The sequence below is a fragment of the Dama dama genome, chromosome 23 (assembly GCF_033118175.1).
Source record: "Dama dama isolate Ldn47 chromosome 23, ASM3311817v1, whole genome shotgun sequence".
NCBI classification, from domain to species: domain Eukaryota; kingdom Metazoa; phylum Chordata; class Mammalia; order Artiodactyla; family Cervidae; genus Dama; species Dama dama.
This window is the reverse complement of record NC_083703.1, coordinates 4,349,117-4,376,322: the sequence shown is the minus strand read 5'-3', so window position 1 is coordinate 4,376,322 and position 27,206 is coordinate 4,349,117. Positions and strand designations below refer to the sequence as shown.

The 27,206-nt window shown below is 40.8% G+C and overlaps 1 protein-coding gene across 6 annotated transcripts in view; it reads right to left on the bottom strand.

Annotated features, from left to right (window-relative positions):
* Positions 1–27,206, bottom strand: part of PLCB4 (phospholipase C beta 4) — a 454,299-nt gene that overhangs the window by 70,878 nt on the left and 356,215 nt on the right. For 4 of the 6 annotated variants that reach the window (XM_061125931.1, XM_061125930.1, XM_061125928.1 and 1 more), the window contains 10 exons: positions 23,894–23,973; positions 23,292–23,376; positions 19,982–20,072; positions 18,063–18,158; positions 9,079–9,179; positions 7,343–7,378; positions 4,559–4,700; positions 3,862–3,946; positions 3,391–3,515; positions 1,292–1,343 (listed from right to left, as the gene is read on the bottom strand). In XM_061125931.1, the coding sequence (XP_060981914.1) occupies positions 1,292–1,343; positions 3,391–3,515; positions 3,862–3,946; positions 4,559–4,700; positions 7,343–7,378; positions 9,079–9,179; positions 18,063–18,158; positions 19,982–20,072; positions 23,292–23,376; positions 23,894–23,973 (893 nt within the window). The remainder of the gene's footprint in view (positions 1–1,291; positions 1,344–3,390; positions 3,516–3,861; positions 3,947–4,558; positions 4,701–7,342; positions 7,379–9,078; positions 9,180–18,062; positions 18,159–19,981; positions 20,073–23,291; positions 23,377–23,893; positions 23,974–27,206) is intronic. The other 2 variants (XM_061125929.1, XM_061125927.1) reach the window with 1 other exon arrangement.

Here is a 27,206-nt window from a genome sequence, read left to right as displayed (position 1 = left end):
AAAGTCACTCAAATTTGCTTTTTGTCTAACATCATTTCTATAGTCTAAAATAAATATAAAATAAACAGCAAGTAATAAGTCATTAGGAAAAAAACATAAAGTGAGAAATGTGCATTAATGATGTATAACATAACCGGATTTACTTAAGAATGTATCTAGTATCAAATGGCAAAGTTCAACAATGCAAAACTTCAATTACTTTTGCACCAACCTAAATGAAATATAACACTTCATTAGTTTGAGGTATACAATTTGCATTTCCTTCAAAACACACAGCAGAGGCAAATGCCCTGTATACTGAAGGTGGGTGACTTGGGTAACAGGGTTGTCACCTGTGGGTGTAGGAAGAGGTGGGAGTAGGCATTCTGAATCCACAAGTGCTGAAAATTTTATTGTGATGGGCTGTTTTTAGTATCCAACATGGGACATTATGTATCCAACCAGGGAGGCCGAGAGCATCCTGACAGCAGTGTGGTGGGAAGAAATTCTGCTCAATTAGTCTAGAGGGCTTTGGGTAATGGTTTGAGATCATTTACCTGTAGTACCACTTGGGGACATCTGCATGGAGGGAAAAAAAAAAAAATGGCCACAGTTTTTTTTCTTGTATAGAACTTGTACAGAATGCCTATACAAGAACTACAAGAAAGTTCTTCCATAGAACTTTCCTCAATTTCATTTTTTTCAATTTAACTTTCCAGCATTTCAGTGAAATTAAGATTTCCTATTTCACTACTTGGTTCACAGATTTTAGGGAGCACTATTTAAGTACCTTGAGCAACACTCATAGCATTATTTTTTGGTAACTACTATTTACAAGACAAGAAAAAAATTAATAGAGGACACAACTGTCTTCCTAGCTGAAATAAATTTCACTTAGCATTGAGGACTTCATTCCATACTAAATCAACTTCATTCCTTTATCTGTCCTGTGTAGGATACACATATTTACTATCTTTGTCCCTCTTGCTGACGTCCAAATGAGCAGGGATCATTATCTGTCCTAGTTATAAAGGCCTCCACTATTGAATTTAAAGTGAGAGCATTAAATTCTGGTGTATAATAAACTGCTTACCTAGTGGTTAAATTTTTTTTTTTAATCTGCTTAATGAAACGTGGTTGATGAAGAATGTATATTGCAGATGTAACTTACCTGGGGATTTCATTTGTTTCTATCCCATCCCTCAAACCTCACTTAAATTCACCAACCTCTAATTTAAAATGACATGGTTTCATTACGGCTGTAGTATGGAGTGTGGAACACGGTGACAACAGTTTAAATCACATTACTTACCCGCATGATCCATTATACTCAAATTTCCCCTGATTCAATTGCATCGCTAAATCTGTCAAGAGACAAAAATAATTTAGCACTTCATCTTCCTGGACAAAGAAGATTTTGATGGGGTGATTTTAAATAATGGAAAGCAGATACTGATCCCAAGCTGATAGGTCTTTTTTATCACTACAAGGTACTTCTGGATCTGTTTACAGAGAGAGGCATACAACTCTCTTTTCCATGTTTAAATGACCTTGAGTTTAAAATAAACAAAAAATGTGCATTCAAAGAGATCATGTTGGCATTGCTCCCAAATTTGGATTCATTATATGAGTCATAGGACTGTTGAATTAGTGTTGAGAGTACAGATGTCTAAGCTGATGTATATATAGTTAGAGAAGACATGCCTTATGACCCAGAGGGAGGTTATGCTGGAGAAATCCAACAGGGTTGTATGAACGTATAACTCAATTAAAACGAATCAAAAAGAAACTAGGTAAGTATCATATAAAAAAATGTGTGACTTAAAAAGAATTATTCTAGTGTGGTCTACACTGGCAGAGCATGGTTATGACTTTTTCTTGCAGGCAAACAAAATCTTCTTTCTTTTCATCAGCAAAAAAAAAAGAGGGGTGGGGGGCCTCCTGATGAGTACTATGATTAAACCTTACAGTATAGAATAAAACGTAAGCTGGCCTAGAGAATAAACTGCCTTTGGATCATCTAATCTACATAATGGTCTCACTGACAGCAAAGAATACAACTTGACATCTTTTTAAATAAGTAAAATCAGCAGTGCCTTTTAATCCTTTTTGTTTCTGCTAGAAACACTCCAGGATCGTGACGATTCCTGGTCACAGCTTAGCACAGTGAGCAGCAGGAGGGGTGCTGAGCAGAAATCTGACTTCAGTTCCTGGTCACGAGAGTGGGAAACACAGCCAGGCCACATCCGTGCCAAAGGGATGCAAGTTACAGGGCCTTTCAGTCAGTCCAGACCACAGGGAGCAAGGTGTATTCAGATTTACAAAGTATGATGGATTGGCTTGGGGAAAAAAAAAAAAAAAAAGCCCTAAACTGGGAAACATGGGGGATACCCTTATAGAGGAAAAGAACAGAACAAAAGGGATTTTTCCCCCCAACCATTTTAAAGGACCATGCTTTGAGTGCCCTGAAGCCGGTGCACTGGGACGACCCAGAGGGATGGGGTGGGGAGAGAGGTGGGAGGGGGGTTCAGAATGGGAACACACGTACATCCATGTACATTCATGTCAATGCATGGCAAAATCCACCACAATATTGTAAAGTAATTAGCCTCCAATGAAAATAACTTAATTAATTTTTTTTTAAAAAGGACCATGCTGCGATGAATAGATTTTGTGGCATATTTCTCACCTGTTTCACGTGAGTAACTAGACACTATTTTTTTCTGTCTTTCATCTTCATATTGTGATCCTAGGCTCTTAAGCAAATTTTGAAAACTTTAAAGATTTTGTTTATGCTTTCATCAAAATTGACTGCTCTCCTTGCAGGAAAAAAAAATATTATTATATATTGGAACCTGGCCAGAGTACACTTCGGAGGAATAAGTTATACATTAGTACCTCTAAGAGTATAGGACTCCTTAAACACCATTTTAGCAGAATCTACTCCATAATACTCTACATCTTTATGGTGAGATTCTGCTGTGTTGCTGATCTGCTGCTGAATGCCAACAGTGGGAAAGCTACTTTCCCAAGGAGAAACGAGTCACAGTTACTGTACAAAGATCCTCCAATGCTTCTCATTTCATTCTGTCTCTGGACAAGAAGATAAGTTTGATCCAAAAAGAAGAAAAACTAGACATATTGTGGAAAAAGGGACAATGTTTAGCAGATTAGTCACGGCATTTTCAAAAGGAAATTCAATTGAAATCAAACTCTATTATCTTCTACCATTGTTTTATTGCTCTACTTTGCGCTTTCAATTTCTCACCATTCTATATATCCAACAACATGTTGTTTTGCCATATGTCTGCTTCCTTTGAAAAATGCCCACAGTCAACTGACAGCAACTCTTGGCACCATCCTGTCAAAATATTCTCATGGAATTTGAGGTCACTGGACATCAGTTCCTACCTGGGGTTTGATAGTTCAGCGAAACCATCTGGCAGCCAGCGTTCCAGAAAATCTGAGGCATGTAATTACTGGAATCGACTCGGCCTCCCTTGGGGTAAATGCGACTCATTTGCCGTTTGTTATAACTGTGTAATGTATTAAGGAAAATGGAAAAGAGGATCCCAGCAGTGATAAATAAATAACAAAGAGCTAAAGCAATGAAGATTGAGATCAACACTGACAAAAACATGTGACAATAGAGAACGGATTTCACATGTATAAAGGACACTAAGGAGAAAAACCATAGTTCATGGTGTGAATTATAAAAACAATTCGCATTTGGGCAGGTTTTCCCTGCTGCTGCGGTCTTTCACATACTTTATTTTACTAGCTCTACAACCACAATAATATATTAGCCATCTTTCTGTTTTAGAGATTCCTGCCAAACTCAAAGTTCACCAACCATTTATTCCACGTAATACATAAGGATACTTCACAAATTCAATGGCGTGTGTCTTCAAGTAGCCTAGACCGACCGACTCATTAAAAGAAGACATGTTATAATGAATATTGCGTTCTGTAAAGAAAAGCAAAGATGCACTTAGAAACTCTGCCATGAGACTCACAAAAGACAAGTGATAAATATAATTACACTTGGAATCATGAGGCTTTGGAGGCAGATGCTCCATCATGATATCAGTAGCTCCTACTTTCATTAATATTCTGATGATGGAGATGGCTGACTTAAGAAAAGTGTGATGAATTAAATTTGGAGTCAGTTATGTGTATAGCAACTGACATTCACAGCCACCCCTGGGATATGTATTTTCAGTGAGGACTATCTCTTCTCCAGTCCAGAAATAATTATACGAAGTTTTAAAATATCACTTGCTATGTTTTTAAGAGACCAGGTTTTGACTCAAATGGGTCTTCCAAAGTGTATCTAATGCAAGAGGTTATGTGCTTGGAGTGCTCCCAAATCCAGGCTCTCAGAGCCACCTTGTGGACGACACTGGAAATGACAACACAAGGCCCCCAAGAGCCAAGGACCTGTGTGGTCTGTGCAACAAAAATAAGGTGAAATGCAACAATCCATGTGTCCAGGAAAGGGAATGGCAGCGAGTCAGATCACAGCACGATGAAAGAAAAGCAGACAGAAAAGGCAACAGCATTTAACCTTTGGTGTTACCTTCAGCCACATGGAAACCTTGAAACTTTACAGGCTGTGCATAGTTGATCATTGTGGACAAATACGGATGGATATTAGTGGTAGCACCCACATATTTATAAGATGCCATCCACGCCTGCTCATCTTCTACGGTAACCAGGCCCTACGAGCACAACAAAGGGAATACACACATCAGTGACGTCAGGACTCTCAGATTTAGGCCACAAACTGCCTTGTGTGAGTGTGCACTCAGTTGCTCAGTCACGCCTGACTGTGATCCCATGGACTGTAGCTTGCCAGGCTCCTCTGCCTAGGGCATTCTCGCAGCCAGAATACTGGAGTGGGGATATATCCTCCTTCAGGGGATTCTCCTGACCCAGGGATCAAATCCGGGTCTCCTGGGTTTCCTGCACTGGCAGGTGGATTCTTTACCACTGAGCCACCTGGGAAGCCCCTAAAAACTTCCTTACTAGAGAAAATCTGCACACAGATCCAAAGATAAAAGATTTTTCTCTTCCTCAATTATGTTAAATAAAACATAATTTTTAAAAAGAGCTTTTAATTTATTTAAAGATTTTCTTGATGTGGGCCATTTTTAAAGTCTTTAACGAAGTTGTTACAATATTGCCTGTTTTATGTTTTGGTGTTTTGGCCACAAGGCATGTGGCATCTTAGCTCCCTAACCGGGGATCGAACCCACACTCGGTACTAGGGAAGTGTGGGGTCTTAACCACTGGACTGCCGGGGAAGTCCCAACATAGGATAATTTTAAAAGTTAATGTCAGGACTTCCCCGGCAGTCCAGTGACTCCATGCTCCTAACACGAGGATCATGGGTTCCATCCTTGGTCAGGGAACTAAGAATTCACATGCCTTGAGGAGTGGTCAAAAAAAAAAAAAAAGTTAATGTCTATTGTGGCCCCAAATAATACAAATAGAGATAATAGTAAAATATGAAGCTTATCTTACACTTTGGGGACATTTTTTTAGATTTTCAAAGGACTTTATTCCAGAAACTATATTGAAGTTCAGAGCAATGCTATGGAATATGTATAAAAGGTATTATAATTCATAATTTCACAAGTTGCGAAATAAATTAAAAAACAGAGATCCTTCCATTTTAGTGTACAGGTAAGCTTGTTAAATCAGATTCCAGGGCCTCGCCCTCAGAGTTTCTGAAAAAGGTAGTCTGCTATGAAACCTGAGAATTGGCATTTCTAACTAGCTCTCAAGTGGCTGGTCTGGGGACCATACCTACTTAACACTTTTGGAAACCAAGTTACATACATAAATGGTTTGTGGTATTTTAAAAAAAGCTTATTCTTAAACTAATGTGATAATCCACTACACAGCACCTATTAAAATTGTATTATTTTGCATACAGGCAAACAGAAACACATTATTTAAGTTTGTTTCCTTGTAAATCAGGACAAAAGTAACACAATCAACAACAGCAAAAATCACACCTTCAGAAGTGATCAATATTTAGTTGAGATCAGTACTCAAGGGTGAATAAACTGTTGACTCGTATCAGTCAATTCATTGGTTGAAAAAAATGGCCAGGCCATTTTGTTTGCCAGATAACATTTTAGACCATCAAACTGATCTCACCAATAAAACCCAATAAATAACCAAATAATGTAACTTGTTGAGATTTTTAAAAATCATGTTTTCAAATGTCCCCAGTTAAAATTTGAAAGTTCATTCCTAGACTAGGAGCATATAATCATTTAATCTGAAAATAAAAATGACCTATAGGTCAGGAAATTCATATGATAGCAAAACAGAAAGGTCTTTGTTCCAATTATATTGGTGTTCTGAAAGGCTATTAGTCAATTTCACATTGTATCCATTCTAGGAGTTTTATTTGACATTAACTTAATGTTGACTTTATCGTAAGGGAAGTAAAGTAATATTTTTAGTTTGTTATATCCTCTTCACAGCTCATGATCAAAGTGGTCCTTTTAATAAAAGTACACGGCGTGTTGCAGTTTTGAAACTGTTGGCAGCCAGAGGCAGAAATTTACTTTATCATTTGATTCCCACATCAGGGCTTCAGAAAGGGTTATCTTCTTGTCTATGGGGTCCTATCTTATTTGAAGGAAAACCCAATATTCTTACTGTCTAAAGTTTGGAATAATTCTGGTTAAGTCTGATTCCAGTCTTCTCCTAAGATATTTGTGAAATTCTCTTCTACTAGAATTTCTTAAGATATTGGGGTCAACAAAGATAAGCTGATCTTTGATCACTGATATTTGTTAGCTAAGTGGCTGTGACCAAGTTATGATCATCTTTAAGGCCTCAGCCTTCTCATGCAGTTAGTTAGCGGGTCGGACTGTAATCCTTGCTACCTATGATGACTGACAGTAATGAGGTTGTCATCCAGGGAATCAGCCTGGTACCCAGCTTATGGTACTGGCATTACTAACTATCAATAAACATACAGTAGAAGAATTATACATGCCTTTGTCCACTGTCTAGGAATGAAATCTCAAACGCTAACTAAGAAAATACCTAAATGCCTAAACACTTATTTTTAGAAAAATCGTCTTATTTGTCTGCCCTAGGTTTTGTGATTCTATCAGAATATAATCATTTCGTCACGTGGTTAACTTTTTCTTTTGAAGACTCTTACAAGTAGATGCACTGAGCATGTAAATATTATCCCTATAAATAGTCTGATATTTCATGGGCAGTGGGTGGGAGAAGACCGAATTAACAGCACTTGGTAAAACCTGTTCAATATTGAATGACCACATAGTTTCTCATAATGAAAACAAAATGCACAATGGAATTGTTCTGTTACCTTTTTGCTGTTTTCATGTTCAAGGTCATCTGAAGCCTAAATTAGAGAAAGAAAATCATTTACTTCTCTAAAGGGTGCAACTTCAAGTTTACTAGCCCCACACCTGTGGATATTCAAATATGTTAGATAGTTCTCTGTACGCCTGCTGCTCTATTTATCTGTTAAGATAGGACATTACTGGTAACATAAAGCCACAGATACAGTGAGAACTGACAGGATACCATGGTGTAACTCTTTTCCACACCAGAAAAGCTCATCTTAATGCTTATCTCCGTTTTGGCTGATAGTCTTCACTTATTTCAGTGCTTTCTTAAGGTAATTTAGTTAGTGGTCTAGTGATGGGGCTTGGGAAATAATCGATGTGACCACCTCCTCTGGTATGTAAAGAATCACTCTTGAGCAAGTCAACACTCATGTCTGGGTGCTGATCAAGGCAGGATAATGAGTTTTAGTAGGCATCTAATAATCTGAAAGTAGCTGCAATCCTCTATATCAGAAAAGGTAAGCATAACGGTAGTATTCTCCTGGCTTTGCTCAGCAGATAAATTTGCTCCCGTTTTCTTAGCACCTACTGTATACACCCACCTGCATCTTCATCCATTGTCTTTAATGATTAAGTACTACTGCTCCCATCAAAGATCATGTCAAAGGATTCAGTCATCACCCTGGATTTATCCTAAAATTAACTCTCTCTGGACTCTTGGGTTCCCTTTAACAACCAGCTCCCTTTCACAGCAAAACTGCTCAAAAGTATTGCTTCTCCTCATTCAGATGTGTCTGTTCAAGGGGTCCCTAACTGCCCCGAAACTCCTCTTTTCAAGGTCACCATGACTCCCAGGCTAGCGACCCAGTGGACACTCTGCGTCTTCTTACTCTATCACTCACTAGTATTAAAAATCAACCACTTTTCCAGGCCCCAGTGGGGGTTGGGGAATGAGACGTCAAAGGGTACGAACTTCCAGTTATAAGATGAGTAAGCCCTGAGGATGTCACGGACAGCATGGTGATGAGAGTTAACAATACTATATTCCATCCCAGGTGGTGCAAGTGGTGAATCTGCCTGCCAATACAGGAGACATAAGAGACACAGGTTCGATCCCTGGGTCAGGAAGATCCCCTGAAGGAGGAAATGGCAATCCACTCCATATTCTTGCCTGGAGAATCCATCGACAGAGGAGCCTGGTGGACTAAAGTCCATTGGGGTTGCGAGGAGTCGGATAGGACGAAGTGACTTAGCACACATGCATACTTGAAAGCTGTTAAGGGAGCAGACCGTAAATGTTTCCATAACACACACAAACACACACACACACACACATGAAGGTGATTAATAAACTGGTGCTTATTCTATGTTAGGAGGGAGATGAGACCTCCAGTGGGTAGCACTGATTTTCTAACAAGGGCTTGCTGGGATGATCAGGGTCATTCTCTCAATGATCTGAATAGCATCACCTTTGCTGTTGGGGTGCTGTTGCTGTCTTCCTGCTCACGTATCATAAGGAAATAAATAACATTTGAAGGACATGGGCCAAAGAGGTAGGGGTCAACACTAGGCATGACCGAACAGTCATTGTATTGTGCTTGCCTCGAGGTCGGATATTGATTCTGGCTTCCCAACTGAGAAGGGGAATTACAGGCTACCTTATTCTCTTGTGGCTCTCACATTTCTGAAATGGCATAACTACCAGCTGCCATCTCTTGGAAGTCATGAAAACAAAGAGCACCGAGACTCTGACCTTCTTGACACTATTGGCAATAGCTTCCTTGTGACCCAAGTCATCTGCAGAAAGTTCATTTCCATATTTGTATTCAGGGTGAGCTTCCTCCTCTTGCTCAGCTGTGGGAAAGACAAAAGGAAAATTCATGAAGCTAACTTAACACCAAGGGGTCAGGCCTCCTCTGTAATCTTGGGTAGAACAGAAGCACTTTTAGACGGGAAGGAAGCTAAATGAAAACGGGAATGTTTTAAAAAGCAACTTTTTTCAAATTAAACCCTCACTGAACTCTTATCTAGTCAAGGTCCAGGAGGATGTCTTGTTATTTCTCCTGCACCAAGCATGATTTTTTTTATTGAATATAGTTGGTTTAAAACATTGTGTTTCAGGTTACAGCAAAGTGACTCAGTCATGTGTATAAATATATACTGATTATTTTCCATTACAGGTCATTATAGATATAAAACACTGTTCTTGTGTTACACAGTAAATCATTGTTAGCACAGTTTTTACATGCTTAACCCTTACAAGCTTTTCTTATGTGAATGATTACTTCTATCCTAGTATATACAATAACCCTAAAAATTAAAAGCCTCAAACATCTCAGGAAGACCTGTGACTCATAAAAGGATATTTTGATATTCTATGACACCCAGAGAAAATAAGATACAAGAGAAGGAAAATACATTTGATAATTCTGAAAAAGAGTAAAAAGTGTCCACTTGAATTTTATGGACATGATGACTTGTGGCTGGGAGTGGTGTGATACAGAAAAGAAAGAACTTGGAAGGATTTACTGCTTCTGTAAATCATTTGCCAAATCTGGCTTAGGTTTAAAAGACTCTGAAGTTATTCCTGGGGTTCATGGTGGGGAGGGAGCAGGAAGTGGGTGCTATATCAGGCTGGTACCCCAGGAGCCTGGACTGAGCTAAGTAGAGAGGCAGAGATGCCATTATTCAATCCGTGGGTTCAGGAAATTACAAGAACTCTGGTATCCACACAAGGCTGTCAGTGGAAAAAGGATCGCCTGTTGGAAAATTAGCCACATACTGATTGGTATGAGATCTGTATTCCCATGATGCCCATCCTGCAGGGGCTCCCAGAAATTTGCCTAAAAACTAGCCAGGAACAGGAGACAGCCACAGGCCATAAGATAAGGTCAACACAAATCCAACATCACTACACTGAGCATAAGGGACCTTTACTACAAAAACAAAGCCAAAAGAAAAAAAAAACCACTGAAAATATTTCTGAGGGAGGTGAACAGAGTCATAAAAATTAAGTGTATTTTTTAAAATACTTTGTTTAGAAGGTGGAAAGGAGAATGCAAGAACAGGAGTAGATGAAAAACTTTCACTAGTTCTAAGGTGAATTTCCCCCCACGTTGTAATATATCTAATATGGCAAAGTATCCTTTAATCGATGGCATTTTATAATTCACTGGAAGCAGTTTTCTTTCTTTTAGAACAGTAGTGCCTTTCAATCGGCAGTGTCTTAGGTTCAGAAATTTGGATGACTTTATACAAGGTGCCATTCCAGGGAGGGGATGAAGGCAAGGGAAAGCAGTCAGACACCTTCCTCTTGTGGAACTGATATTCTGGTGAGGGGCTATTCTGGAGGCAGATGATTTTTTCTTAAAGTAGGTCATCTAGGCTTTGGGCAGGAAAAAAAGGATCTGAGACACTGAAAGAGGTCTCAAAATAATCTAGGCTAGTGTATTCACTTATATCTAAAATAAACAGATTCACAGATAGAGTCAGAATATGAACCTCCATTCTCAGGCTTCTTAGACTAAAGCTCTTAATGTGACACTGGATTTCCATGACCAATAGTCTGTGATGAAGATTTTGAAACCTCTGACCATCACTATTGAATTTCAATTTTATATCTAGTTTAACCTGCCCAGCCAGATATAAACTACTTGAATTTCAAGGGGGTATATTCCACAGAAGTGGTTGAGACCGAATAACTGCTTTAAAAGGGTTGTACAACTAAAGGTTAGCATCTCTTGATGGTGCTAACAACCACACGCAATGTTGGTATTCCCCACTTCTCATCTGGTGACATTTTCAGGGTTTTCTATGTATAATACAAGGGATTTGTATTAATTTTGTGTCCTGCAACTCTACTCAATTCATTGATTAGCTCTAGTAAATTTCTAGTGGTTTCTTTAGGGTTTTCTATGTATAATCCTGCTCATCTGAATCTATGTCCAGCCTAATAACTGGACACACATATTCACTGAGAGTCTTTTTTATTTTCCAAAGCCTTCAGGCAGGTCTGCCCTCTTGAACTATCCTTGGTTTCCTCTTGAAGTGTTTAAATTAGAGACTCCTCATTCATGTATAGTAGGATCAAACTATGATAAAGGGTAATTACTGGTTGACCAACTGGTTGACCAATTACTGCAGGCCAGACTAAACTGCAGTCTGGTTGACCAGACTAAACTCAAGTATGACTGAGGGGACATAAGACTCATATGTAACAGGGATAGCAGAGATCTCTACCCTTAGAGAGAAATTCAGGTACATATGAATCAACACATTTCTGTCAAAACAACTAAAACTTTACCACAGACTTTTCTGGAATAACATGGGAGTTACTAGAGGCAAATTTATTTTGTCTCTATGAATGATGAGCATCTGCATAAAAGTTGGGGAAGTAGCCTTAAGGATGATAAGTGGAATCATACTGACCCCTCATTTCAGATGAATGTGTGTGTGTTCAAGAAACTTCACGTCTCTGACTCTTGTCATTTATATTGTTTCTCCTCTTTTGAAGACAGTGTAACAATGATTTTGCATATTTCTGTTCTTTATATTTCTATACATCAGAAGGATGATGCTGTGAGGTGCAGAAGGACTTGACCCTGAATCAAGCCAATTTGAGACCGAGTCTTAGTGTCAGTGCCAACCAGCTGTGGCACCACACGTAACATATGTTATTTATCAAAGCTTCAGTTTCTTCATCTGAAGAATGAATGCAATAATAACTGTTTCATCAGGCTGCATAAAGATTAGAGGAGACACTGATGTAAAGCACTCGATCCGCAGTTGGTATGACAATCGTAGTTGCTGTTAATAATATTATTATTATTTTTCTTAATGTATTTCATTATTCTATAGCTTGTTTTACTGGATTATTATCTAGTAACACCTTATATGTTTTTGATTATCATCAAGTTAACCTAAAGTTAAGGAACAGTTTTTATATAATTTTCAGACTTTCAAGGTTTAAAAGTACTTTATTGATCTTTTAAATATTTTTATTGGAGTATAACTGATTTACAATGTTGTGTTAGTTTCAAGTGTACAGTGAAGAGATTCAGTTATACATATACATTCATCCAATCTTTTTCAGTTTCTTTTCTCATACAGGTTATTACAGAATGCTGAGTAGAGTTCTCTGTGCTACATAGTGGGTCCTTGTTAGTTACCTATTTTACATGTAGTTGTGTGTTTGACAAATAGATTCAAGGGATTAGATCTGATAGACAGAGGGCCTAAAGTACTATGGACGGAGGTTCGTGACATCGTACAGGAGGCAGTGATCAAGACCATCCCCAAGAAAAAGAGATGCAAAAAGGCAAAACGGCTGTCTGAGGAGGCCTTACAAATAGCTGAGAAAAGAAGAGAAGTGAAAGGCAAAGGAGAAAAGGAACAATATTCCCATTTGAATGCAGAGTTCCAAAGAATAGCAAGGAGAGATAACAAAGCCCTCCTCAGTGATCAATGCAAAGAAATAGAGGAAAACAATGGAATGGGAAAGACAAGTTTTGTGCTGGCAAGACGGTGGGGTAGAAGGATGTGTGCACTCAACTTCTGGGAGAACTCCAAAATAACAACTCGCTGCTGAACATCCATCGACAGGAGAATGTTGGATCCCACCAAAGAAAGATACCCCACATCCAGGGGCAAAGGAGACGCCCCATTAAGATGGGAGGAGGGGCGAAATAGTGTTTAGAAACAAATCCCATACCTGACGGAGATGCTCAGAGGGCTCAAACAAAACCTTGTGCACGCCAGGGCCCAGAGACCCCGCAGAGACTGAGCTGGACCTGTGTCTGAGTCTCTGTGGAGGTATGGGTCAGCAGTGGCCTGCCGCAGGGGCCCTGGGCACAGCCACCTGGTCACACAGCCTGTGGCATACGCCCTCTTGAAGGAGCTCACCCCACCTCCTACCCCCACCATACAGCTGCAGAGCAGACGACCCATAAACTGTAGAACAATTAAACCAAAGAAATCCTCGCACTGTTAAGGAAGTTCTAGGACCCACAACAGATTTTCCCAACCTGGGGATCTGGCAAAGGGGCTGAGAACCCCCAGTGAATTCGACTTTGGAGGCCATTGGGATTTGATTACAGAACTTCCACAGGCCTGGGGAAACAGACTCTTGGAGGGCACAAACAAAACCTTGTGTGCACCAGGACCCAGGAGAAAGGAGCAGTGACCCCACAAGAGACTGAGCCAGACTTGCCTGTGAGTGTCCAGGAGTCTCTGGTGGAGGCATAGGTCAGCAGTGGCCTGCTACAGGGTCGGGGGCACTGAATGCAGCAGTGTGTGCATGGGACCTTTAGAAGGAGGTCACCCTTATCTGCATTATCTCCACCAGAGTTTGGTCTCAGATAGAACAACAGGGAGGGAACAGAGTCCCACCCTTCAACAGAAAATCAGTTTAAAGATTTACTGAGCTTGGCCAGCCCATCAGAATAGGACCCAGTTACCCCCTCCGTCAGTCTCTCCCGTCAGGAAAATTCCATAAGCCTCTTATCCTTATCCCTCAGAGGGCAGACAGAATGAAAACCACAATCACAGAAAACTAATCAAACTGATCACATAGACCACACAGCCTTGTCTAACTCAACGAAACTATGAGCCATGCCCTGTAGGGCCACCCAAGACAGATGGGTCATGGTGGAGAGTTCTGACAAAATGTGGTCCACTGGAAAAGTGAATGGCAAACCACTTCAGTATTCTTGCCTTGAGAACCCCATGAATAGCATGAAAAGGCAAAAAGATAGGACACTGAAAGATGAACTCCCCAGGTCGGTGGGTGCCCAATATGCTACTGGAGAAAAGTAGAGAAATAACTCCAGAAAAAATGAAGACACAGAGCCAAAGCAAAAATAACACCCAGTTGTGGATGTGACTGGTGATGGAAGTAAAGTTCAATGCTTTAAAGAGCAATATTGCATAGAAACATGGAATCTTAGGTCCATGGACCAAAGTAAATTGAAAGTGGTCAAACAGGAGAATGCAAGACTGAACATCGACAATTTAGGAATCAGCGAGCTAAAATGGACCAGAATGGGCGAATTTAATTCAGATGACCATTATACCTACTACTGTGAGCAAGAATCCCTTAGAAGAAATGGAGTAGCCCTCATAATCAATAAAAGAGTCATGTAGTACTTGGGGGCAATCTCAAAAATGACAGAGTGATCTCCATTTGTTTCCAAGGCAAGCCATTCAATATCACAGTAATCCAAGCCTATGCCCCAACCAGTAATGCTGAAGAAGCTGAAGTTGAACAGTTCTATGAAGACCTACAAGACCTTTTAGAACTAACACCCCAAAAAGATGTCCTTTTCATCATAGGGGACTGGAATATAAAAGTATGACGTCAAGAGACACCTGGAGTAACAGGCAAATTTGGCCTTGGAGTACGGAATGAAGCAGGGCAGAGGCTAACAGAGTTTTGTCAAGAGAACACACTGGTGATAGCAAACACCTTCTTCCGACAACACAAGAGAAGACTCTACACGTGGACATCACTAGATGGTCAGTACCGAAATCAGACTGATTATATTCTTTATGGCCAAAGATGGAGAAGCTCTATACAGTCAGCAAAAACAAGACTGGAAGCTGACTGTGGCTCAGATTATGAACTCCTTATTGCCAAATTCAGACTTAAGTTGGAAAGTAGGAAAAAACCACTAGACCATTCAGGTATGACCTACATCAAATCCTTTACAATTACAGAACTTCCAGATGTTCAAGCTGGATTTAGAAAAGGCAGGGGAACCAGAGATCAAATTGCCAACATCCACTGGATCATAGAAAAAGCAAGAGAGTTCCAAAAAAACATCTACTGCTTTATTGACTATGCCAAAGCCTTTGACTGTGTGGATCAAAACAAACTGTGGAAAATTCTGAAAGAGATAGGAATATCAGACCACCTGACCTGCCTCCTGAGAAATCTGTATGCAGGTCAAGAAGTAGCAGTTAGATCTGGACATGGAACAACAGACTGGTTCCAGATAGGGAAAGGAGTATGTCAAGGCTGTATACTGTCACCCTGCTTATTTAACTTACATGCAGAGTACATCATGCAAAATGCTGGGCTGGATGAAGCACAAGCTGGAATCAAGATTGCCGGGAGAAATATCAATAACCTTGGATATGCAGATGACACCACCCTTATGGCAGAAAGTGAAGAGGAACTGAAGAGCCTCTGGATGAAAATGAAAGGGGAGAGTGAAAACGCTGGCTTAAAACTCAACATTCAAAAAACTAAGATCACGGCATCCAATCCCATCACTTCACAGCAAATAGATGTGGAAACAATGGAAACAGTGACAGATTTTATTTTCTTGGGCTCCTCAATCACGGCAGATGGTAACTGCAGCCATGAAATTAAAAGACATTTGCTTCTTGGAAGGAAAGTTATGACCAACCTAGACAGCATGTTAAAAAGCAGAGACAATACTTTGCTAACAAAGGTCTATCTACTCAAAGCTATGGTTTTTCCAGTAGCCATGCATGGATGTGAGAGTTGGACTATAAAGAAAGCTGAGCACAGAAGAATTGATGCTTTTGAACTGCGGTGTTGGAGAACACTCCTGAGAGTCCCTTGGACTGTAAGGAGATCAAATCAGTCAACCCTAAAGGAAATCAGTCCTGAATATTCATTGGAAAGACTGATGTTGAAGCTGAAACTCCAATACTTTGGCCACCTGATGCAAAGAACTGACTCATTTGAAAAGACCCTGATGCTAGAAAAGATTGAGGGCAGGAGGAGAAGGGGACGACAGAGGATGAGAAGGTTGGATGATATCACCGACTCGATGGACATGAGTTTGAGCAAGCTCCGGGAGTTGGTGATGGACAGGGAGGCCCGGCAGGCTGCAGTCCATGGGGTTGCAAAGCGTCAGGCACAACAGAGCAACTGAACTGAACTGAACTGAACTGAGCTGTGTGTTTATGTTGATCCTAATCTCGTAATTTATCCCTTCCCCCAACATTTCCCCTTTGGTAACCGTAAATTTGATTTTAAGATCTGTGTTTTGTTTTCGTTTTGTAAATAGGTTCATTTGTATCATATTTTATTGATCTGTTGAAAACATTCCTTTTAAGATTTTATTTTTAAATCTTGTTTAGGTTTATGATTTGCAAAAATGTTAAACAACGTAATAGGTGATGTAGCCGACTGCATTTTCCAAAGACAGCTGCAATAATATCAGTTTCGCGCTGACTCTTCTGCAATGTGATCTATTGAGTAATAGATCACCCAGAATGTAGGTGGGCCCTAAGTCAGACTGCGTTAATGAATAAAATACAGGGGAAGTGATGATATGCCATCCCCAAGTGTAGCTTTTAACTTGTTTAGCTGCTTCTGTTTTCCGCCCTTCGGAACACTAGCTCTCAGGACGCTTCATCAAGGAGGTTGGCCACCGTGCAGGAAGTCCACGCCACAGAGAAAGGCCACATGGGGGTCCCGGTGTCAACAGGTCTGAGCCGTCACAGCCAGCCAGTGTCAGCCACCAGCTGCGAGTGAGCCGTCAGGCGCTGGCCCAGGAGCCTTCAAACGACTCGACGTCATCTGCCGGCAACCACGTGAGAAACCAAGGGAAAGCCCGAGCTTGAGCCCAGGCGACCCACAGAACCAGGAGAGACAGCAGTAGAGGGTTGCACAGTAATAGATAACCATAACAGGCATTGATTAAATACCATCAGCTAACGCCAGCCTCCCTGCTATTCGTATAAAACATATGAAAGTAAGTCTAGTTCCCGTGGTTTGGGCAGGCAACATAAATCACTTATAAAGTGCCTTCCACAGTCAGGAATCTTTTTTAGGGATTGTGAGTATGATTAGTTGGTTCTCACAGCTTTTAGGTTTTTATCTAAAATGCGAAACTTTCCTAAAATCTACTCTATTTCAGATGTTTATATAAAAATAGAGTTTCTACCAGTGTTCCTAAGTTATTTGGCCCAAAAGCACTATTTAAACTCAAGGCTCTAACCAACAGACACACAGTGCATGCACAAGCTATTCTGTTAATCGCTTTTCATGTCATTTGTTAATCAATCCTCATCCTACATAACAAATAATTTTCTAACAACATTCACAATCTTTCAAATGACCTATTTAAAACCAAAGGTTATGGTTGTGGCTATATGGCCAAAGTAAAATAGAAGGTAATAACAAATATTGAAATATTTTGAGCAAACCTGCCTTTGCAAAAATTATTCTGTCTACTAGAATATAGCTAATTGTAGTGAGATGGTTATTTGAAGGAATTTGAACTTGAAAGTTTGATTCTGGCTTTGAGTTTCTAATTCACTACATGTGCACATAAACTAAGCACTTACTGAGGGTCCCTATCCATGTTCCTTCACTTTTAACTAGCCTGAACTGCTGTCCTTAGTAACAACACTGATGTTCATGTTTTGCTGAGAGGAAGGGACTACAAAAATGTTCTTTTTATTCTAAGCCCTGTCTCCAACAGCAAGTACTTCAAGGAGTCTCTGAGTTTCTGCAGAACAGCTGAAGGCACAGCAGAAAAGCAGATGATTGAGCTACTAAAATCTAGTGTGTAGGGAAATTCTAAGCCACACTATTTGGAAAAGTACTCCTAAATACCGGAAGATTAAGGATGGTGCAGGTACCTACCAGAAATTAAAATGTCACATGATATAAAAGAGTCCATGAGACAAATTCATGTCTTCCTTATTTTAAAAAAGTATCTTTGTGAAGTGTAAATTAAAAAAAAAAAAAGAACTCACCACTTTCTATTTCCTCTTCATTGTCATCCTCTAAGATGTTCACTGGGGCAGCGGATTCTCCTGCTTCCATCATGCTTTTCAAAGCTTCAAGCTGTTCTGTTATTAAAGTAAAGAAGGAGATGGAGACAAGGGTTAGGTCACTTATAAAACCGGCTCAAAGATGGACATGAAGAAGGATGAAAAGGGAAGAGAAACCTATTGCCCAGGCTCCCAAGGCTCAGCCATGGCCACTGTCTTTCTAGTCCTGGTGGCCTTGACTCCTAAAGGCATGTACAACTATGCCATTATCTACACATGCTGACCAACTAGTGGAACATGGGGGAATGCCCCATATCCTGGTCACCAGGCTGCAAAGTCACAGCTCAGTCCCTGAGAAGGATCTGAGGCTTGATATAAAACCCAGAATTTGCAGCATATGGCACAGACCATGGTTCATGGCAATTACGGTTAAGTGACATAAGGGAAACTGGAAAACTTCAGGAAAAAAATATTTGCAATTGATACAATCCAGTTATTACCCTAATGTATAAAAAACCCTCAGAAGTCAATGAGATGAAGACACATGAAATAATTTTTAAATTGGGGAAATATAGGATGGCAAATCATAAATAATAAAAAGAAACTAGTCATCAAAGACACACAATTAAAAAATTAAAGTATTATTTTTCTTTTATTAGTTGTGAACACATATAAAAGATCCCCAATAGCCAGCACTAAAAATATTGCTGGGAAACAGGTGTTCTCCATGTATTATGGTGAACATATAAACTGGTACAACTTTTCTGAAAGACAGTACAATAAGATACATCATGATAAAAAATATACACAGGCTTTGGCCAATCAACTCTAACTGTGCCAAGTGATTCCAAGGAGAAGGCTGCATAAATGTATAAAATTAACCTCCAAGCATGTTCACCATTGTTTTCATAACAATGAAAATCTATCAACTTGGGACTGGTTAAATTACACTATATTCCACATAATAAATGCTATATAGTGTTTCATACACTAGAATTTTAGAAATGTTTTATACATTAGAATTAAAATTAGTATATAGATTTATATCTTACTGGATAAAAGAATACTTAACTGGTTGAATTAAAACTGACCAACAGTATATTTAATATGATCCCAACTTTGTTAAAAATGTGTGCATGTCATAAATGTGCATGTGTGTATATGTGTCTATAGTACATGTATATATGTGTAAAATATATAATTTAGTAGTTTTTTAATTTTATTGTATTTTTCTTTGTTGTTTTCATTTTCCTAAAGCATTATTGGTATTGCAATAAAAATGAAGTGGAGTTAATAACATTTCAAAATTTTAGTTTAGAATATCCAGGGAAAAGCCACAATGCAATCATACCAATTTTTGATACTATTCCTTCACTGAACTAAGAGATTTGTTGGAAGAACATACTTGCAAAGAAAATGTTTTCAGAAAAGAGGGAGCAATGTCTAGATAAAATCACCTCTGTCTGCCTGCCTGTCTCATTCATATCCACATTCTCATATTATCTAGCAACCCTATTTATGGAGGTATCACAGGGGAAACTGCAAAGGGCAACTTTTAAAGAGGGTTTTAAAGCATATAAATTGATAAAGTGTTAGCTCCTTATATCTTGATAAATTCTAAAATGCTTTTTTCACTTTCTCCTCATCTTTCTTGGGGATTCCTCCAAATGCTGATCTGTAAATACATGAATAGTTTTTCCCACTGCAAGAATGGGTTGATGCAGAAACTAAACTTGAATGGAAATGTGGCAACTTTGTTCTGAACAATATATAGACTATATCATTAGACCCACTTCCTCCCCAATCAGCGGTTTTAATGTATGTTTCATCCGAGATTGCTGAACTGTCTAAAGATGCAACATATGTATGCCTTCCGTTATTGATGAGTGTATTTGACTTACTTTTTTCAACCTCAGGTTTCAGTCGTTTGTTTTTGATGAGTATTTTTCTTTTGAGGTCATTCGGGGATGGCAAGGGTCTGCCTGGTTCCAGCTAGAGACAAACAGAAAAGGCTGATTGATGATAGTTTCATTTCTTCATTCTCTGTTCCAGACCAAAATGAGCATAAGCCTGTGAGTTACACAGCCAACATCCAGCAGATGGCAGTCAGCACAGCTTTACACTTCCACTGTACACCCCAAACTAGCCCACGCTTTGCCTTAAGCTAAAGCTGCAGACTTGGCTCCCGAAAGGACTCTCAAGGTTTGCAGAGCTGCTCCCCTCTCCCCAGGGAGCGGGCTCCAGCCCGCAGTGGTCTCAGGGAGCGGGCTCCAGCCCGCAGTGGTCTCAGGGAGCAGGCTCCAGCCCGCAGTGGCCTCAGGGAGCAGGCTCCAGCCTGCAGTGGCCTCAGGGAACAGGATCCAGCTCCACCCCAGGCCTTGACCCCCTTTAAGTAACTGGTAGACTACACGGGGTCATGGGTCCGGCTGGTGTTGCTAAGTGTAGTGCTGGGCTGAACCACAGGTCGGTCTGCTCAGTAGAGTGATCTACCCGCAAAGCTTGGGACTGTGGCTCTGTGAGTTCAATAGAGAATCAGGAAGGAAGTGGTCCTAATGATTGAAATATGACCCCTACTATGGTTTCATTTGCTTGGCTTGATATCTTCAAAGGAGATGGCCCTTTATTTGATGACCTCTGATCACAAGCTGGAATCAAGATTGCTGGGGAAAATATCAACAGCCTTATGGCAGAAAGCAAAGAGAAACTAAAGAGCCTATTGATGAAGTTTAAAGAAGAGAGTGAAAAAGCTGGCTTAAAACTTAACATGCAAATAACTAAGATCACGGCATCCAGTCCCGTGACTTCATGGCAAATAGATGGGAAAAAAGTGGAAATGGTGGCAGTTTTTATTTTCTTGGGCTCCAAAATCACTGCAGAGGCTGACTGCAGCCATGAAATTAAAAGACGCTTGCCCCTTGGAAGGAAAGCTATGACAAACCTAGATAGCATATTGGAAAGCAAAGAGATCACTTTGCCGACAGAGGTCTGTAGAGTCAAAGCTGTGACTTTTCCAGTGGTCAGATATGGATGTGAGAGTTGGTCCAGAAAGAAAGTTGAGCAAGGAAGAATTAATACTTTCGAATTGTGGGGCTGGAGAACCCTTGAGAGTCCCTTGGACCAAAAGGAAATCAACCCAGTCGATCCTAAAGGAAATCAACCCTGAATATTCACTTGAAGGACTGATGCTGAAGCTGGAGCTCCAACACTTTGGCCAGGTGATACAAAGAGCTGACTCACTGGAAAAGACCCTAATGCTGGGAAAGACTGAGAGAAGGAGGAGAAGGGGGCAACAGAGCATGAGGTGCTTGGATGGCATCATTGATTCAATGGACATGAGCAAATTCCAGGAGATAGTGAAGGAAGAGCAGCCTGGCGTGCTGCCGTCCACGGGGTCTCCAAGAGGCAAATGTGACTTAGCAACTGAACAACAACTGATCCACAGAACTGTCTTATCCATCCCCATCCACTCCCCATCCCCCCACCGTCCATCTATACAACTGCAGACCCTTCCACATGTCCATGCATTTTCCAAACGAACTTTTACACTATTGATACATGCAAGGCGCTGTGCCCTCCTACATCCATTCTGTCTCTAAAGAAACCCTTGGCTGAAATTCTGCTTCCTTTCGGAAGCCTGCCGTAACCGGTTCACACCCAGTGATCTCTCTTACACTTGGATATTGGCAATAAATATTCAACACATAACAGTCCATCTTCTTTTCAGTTATGGTTTTACATTTGTATCCTGTGCCATGCTCCCAGGACTGAAAGTTCTGTAGTTCAGATCTTAGTCTCGTTTATACTACAGACTTCCCAAAACTTTTCATGTACGTGCACATCACTTCACAAAAAAATGCAGAGAACTTTCTGTAAAAGCAAGCGCCTTAGTCTAACATAGGAAATAAAATACACAAAGGACCAAGGTTAAAAATAAAATAAATCAGGGCTGTTTCTTAGTTTAGGTTCCTTTAGAGTCAGTCTGGGACAAAGATGAAAGCACCAGTCATCTGTTTGGGAGGCAGCTCCAGGGAATCCCAACGGAGGAGGAGAAGAGTGAGAATAGGAAGACAGCCAGCCCATCGGGGAGTGTTATGGAGCACTGTGTGTGGGAGCGGGATCCCTCTGCGGAACCCGGTGGGCAGTGGGGCCCAGGTGCTCAGAGTGGAACCTCCTGAGGAGTGGTGAAGCACGGGGTAGACGTGGTGATTCTCTGGCACCTCTGGCTTGACGTTCCCGTGTGGGCAGAGTTCCAGGGGCCAGAGCATCCCCTGAGCCAGCAGTGGCAGGGGCGACAGGTGGAGATTAGGCTGCTAAGCAGGGAAGTGGGAAGCTCTGCAGGCTGTGGGCAGGGTACCAGCAGCCATAGCTTCAGCAGGTGGTAAATATCCTTATATAGTTTTTTCAATTCCCACAGACGCACTTCTACAAAGCTCATTGTTAAACCACCTGATGTGTTCCCAGGAGGCACAGATGTCAGTCATGGTGATGTACAATCGCTGCCTACTGTTACCGTGTTTGGGTCTACCAGCTGCACGTCAATAGTGGGGCAAAACACTTCACTACTGTCGAATGTTTCATACTTTCACTCCAGGAGTTTCTTGTTACTCCCAACATCTTAAGCACAGTGAACCTTAACCACTTGGGGGATGTGGATCTTTGTAAAACTCTGATGAACTTTCTCGAATGACTGTATACAGAAAAACAAGTTGTATGTAATTAGAATGAGCTCACAGGCCCTGCAAAGCCTATCTATGGGTCACAGGTTACAAATTCTTTGCCTGATGAAGGAATTAGTAGGTTTAAAAAATGAAGCTCAAAAATGGGCATATAACATTGCCCAAGAGTTTGATTTGGACTTGGGAGCTTGAACTTCAGGCTCCTGTGACCTAATCCAGGGAACTTTCCATAGCAACAGGCTCCGATGGGTGCTGAACCCTGGGTGTACACTTGATTTACCTGGAGAGCATTTAAGACAGAGGTTTCAGAAACCATAAAGATCCCACAATCTTCTGAATTAAATTGACCCAGATGTTTACATTTTATCTCTGTCTACACATCTTTCTGAAGCACGGTGGAAGCTTTCCATACCAACGAATTTAAATAAATGTGAAGCTCTTTAACATCAGTCCTCTAGAACTACTTGACCCTTCAGAAATGAATTTCAAAACAAATCCATTCATGTTAGAAATATGGTTTGCTAAAAATACATACTGGATGTGATTCAAGTGCTTGTTTCAACAGGAGATCTCCAAATAGATCTTCACAATATTTGGACATCTTGTACTGTTGATATTTGCTGGAGGGAAAGAACCGACATTTGTAAATTCAAACATCCATTAACTGTCCAGGATAAGAATAAGAAACATCCATTTCTAGTGATTAAAAACTCCCACTCAGCAAAATGATTGTCCCTTTGATGCTAACGAGCTAATTGGTGTAGCTTAAAAAGAAGATTCCGCCGCTGAACTAAGAGCTAGTAAGCAGAATAAAAAGTGTCTTTCAAGTCCATCACACCTGACTACAAATATACTGCCAAGCCTTCTAATTCCTTGGAACTTTGAGCAAGGTGTCCTGCTCTCGGATCTTTGGTTTAGAGGACGCATTTCTAAAACATATTAAGAGGACTTTTTTCTTCTCTTTTGGAGGTGTTGGGGAATAGTGGTTTGAGTTCCTTCTTTTTTTTCCCATAAGACTATAGGTAGTTACCACTTCACAAAAGAAACTGTTCAGTTATTCAAAAAGATGCGGAGCAGGGATGGGAAATGGGGATTAGCAAACAACACGGAGAGACAGGGTAGAATGAATCACTATACCTGCAGTGATTTTCAAAGGAGAGAATTACAGGATATTCCGATGTGACAAAGGCAGTTTCCTTGATGGCTTGAATAACATCCTTTAAAGATAAAGAGTGTTAATGAGAAACGAAAGAAAAAAATTAAAGCACCTGAAATCAGTTGGAGACTAATAATTTGAGCTTTTCAGAAAGTCAGTTCTGGCAATTCAAACCTGGAGAGCCCATTCACCACTCCATGCTGAGTCCCCTGTGGTTAGATGTAAGCGCAGTTCATGGTTAACTACACTGCTTTCAAAGTTATTGTTTACTTCTCCAAAATTAGGGTGCTAGTAACTGGCATTTCACCTAAATGGCAGTGCAATTGCTTGCTCAATAATCTGCCACAATGGGCTCAGAGTTCACCATTCTCACTGAGGAGCCAGTGAGCTTTCACCTTTCAGAGATTTTTGCAAAGGACCCCTCTCCTCCTCTTGCCTTGAGGAAGAACACGTTGGTGAAACAGAAGCTTTTATTGAGTTTCCTTTGGGAACCAGACTTAGGCTACATCTCCTTCATTCTATGAAGATTCCTGTGAATTGATGTGATGTTTGCAATGTCTTTTGTTTTGTATTAGCCTGGTGAAAGTTGGGGGTCATGGGGTGAAGGTTCTCCTTGCTCAAGCAACATATGAGGCTAAACAGGGACAAGGACACTCCTCTCTGAACCAAGAGCTCGGTCACTTGAAATAACTTTTCAATGAGCTGAGCAAGTCCTCCCTGCCTGCCACTTTACACAGATGGCAGCTCTCTGCTTAGCTTCAGAAAGTTCAATTTCTCACCAACACTTCCACAACCAGAGCATCATATTTGGTTAAAAATCCTCAAATTCTTACTGGTTTATAGTTGACCATGGGACAAGTCCCATCATTCTGTTAGTTGGGGAAGTATTTTATAGTAGTTATCTAGGGAAGTCCATTTGAAAGAATAACAACATAGGCTAGACCGTCTTGGAGTATTTTATGAAGCACTCTTACGGCTTAGGTGGTCCTTTAGCTATTTTTGCTTGAAGTTTCTTCCCAGGTAAACATGTCACAAGTTGCTTCCCAAGTGCCTTGACTGTCCACTTGAGTTGACCAAGAATCCCTCCTTTTAGAGAATCTTGGCTCTGCCTATGGGTTTTCTTTTGCTCATTTCTGAAATGAGGGGGAAGAGCCTTCTTTTCAGCTTAAGCTTCCTTATTAGCTCTTTAATTCTAGGAAAAGGACATTAACCCTTCCTGTCAATTTGGTTGGCTCTGCAAACTCATGGCTTCCCACTTGAACATAACCTTGGTACTTCTCAGGAAGCATAATCTTGAATTCATTGTTATTCAAAACTCGCCAACATCTTGGCTAAGAGAAATGATATGCACGGAGTGTCATGGGTCCAGGGTCTGGGTGTCTGTTTTTAAGAAAACCTCCAATGATTTTCCACATGTTGGCAGAGTTGAGAACCACTGATCCAGAAGCTGCAATAACTCTTCTGAGTTACGGGAGCCTGACAGAGGCTGATGTGCTTGACATACTGTCCAACCGCAGAATTTCACTTTTTGATTTGTCTTTTGGCAGGACATCACTGGAGCATACTGAGGCATTTTCTAAGAAATCAATCTTCAGGTTTTACATAGAGATCACCAAAAGGCCATCATTGAAGCGCCTATTTGTAAAACTGTATACTGCATTCTGTGAGGGTCTTGAAGGGTGCGGGGTGGTGCACTTCTATCTGGGCTCAGTACTGGGGACAGGGACCTCCCAGCTGGCACAGTGGCAGAGAATCTGCCTGCCACTGCGGGAGGTGTGTGTCCCATCCCTGACCTGGGAAGGTCCTCCGGAGAAGGAAACGGCAACCCACCCCGGGGACAGAGGAACCTGGACTGCCACAGTCCATGGGGTCGCAGAGAGTCAGATGCGACTAAACATGCACACACACACTGGGAATAACGGTGCTTCCCTGGACCAACTACTCTGTGAAAGTATTAGTCGCTCAGGAGTGTCTAACTTTTTGTGATCCCGTGGACTGTAGCCTGCCAGGCTTCTCTGTCCGTAGAATTTTCCAGGCAAGAATACTGGAGTGGGTTGCTATTCCCTTCTTCAGGGGATTGTCCCAACCCAGGGATCGAACCTGTGTCTCCTGCATTGAGGCATATTCTTCACCATCTGAGCCACCGCCTTTTTAAACTACTCTGTAGTGTTTGACAAACCCTGCCAACTATCATGCCTCCCTCCTTGCACGCGTGCACCTGCGCGCGTGCTCAGTCATGTCCAACTCTTCGAGACCCCATGGACTGTAGACCGCCAGGCTTCTCTCTGTCCATGGAATTTTCCAGGCAAGAACACTAGAGCGGATTGCCATTTCCTTCTCCTGGGGATCTTCCCCACCCAGGGATTGAAACCGAGTCCCACGTGTCTCCTGCATTGGCAGGTGGATTCTTTACCACTGAGCAACCTGGGAAGCCCTCTCTCCTTGCACTGAATTCAAAAAAGTTTGGAGCCCAATTTGTGGTATGGACAGTTTATAGGATTTCTTGACAGGGATTCATAAAACTCTAATCTCACTATCTTACCTTCTTATCTGCATGGGCACTATCTATTTTATTTTCTATATCCTATTTATCTTTTTATTCCACTTTGAAAGCCCTTCAGGAAAAATGCAAACTAAGCAAGCACAAAAATAGATAAGAACATGAAAGACTGTTTTTAAAGTAAGTGAAACAAAGAAGGTTCTCCCAGAGGAACCTCATTATATGGCACTGTGACCATTTGAAAGCAGAAAAAGCAGCATGAGGGAGATATTAAGTGGAGAAAATATTTTTCTTGACTTTTTCTGAAAAACTGGAAAAGGGGAATATAAAGGTAAGATGCTTGAGAAAATGAATAATTTGTCTCTCCACACAACCTCTCTATTTCCACAATAGTTTGGAAAGGTTATAGTGATATAATTTTAAAACTTACCTTGGAACTCTCCTACACTGTGGATGGGGATGTAAATTGGTGCAGACACTATAGAAAATAGTACAGAGGTTTCTTAAAAAGCTAAAAAGTGAGTTGCCATATGATCCAGCAATCCCACTCCTGGGTAAATATCCATGGAAAGCTCTAATTGGAAAAGACACATGCACCCCAGTGTTCACAGCAGTATTATTCACAATAATCAAGATGTGAAAGCAACCTAAATGTCCATCGGCAGTGAAATGGATACGGAAAATATGGTACATATGTACACAGTAGAATACTACTCAGCCATAAAAAAGAATGAAATCGCACCATTTACAGCAAAATGGATGGACTTAGAGATTATCATACTAAGTGAAGAGTC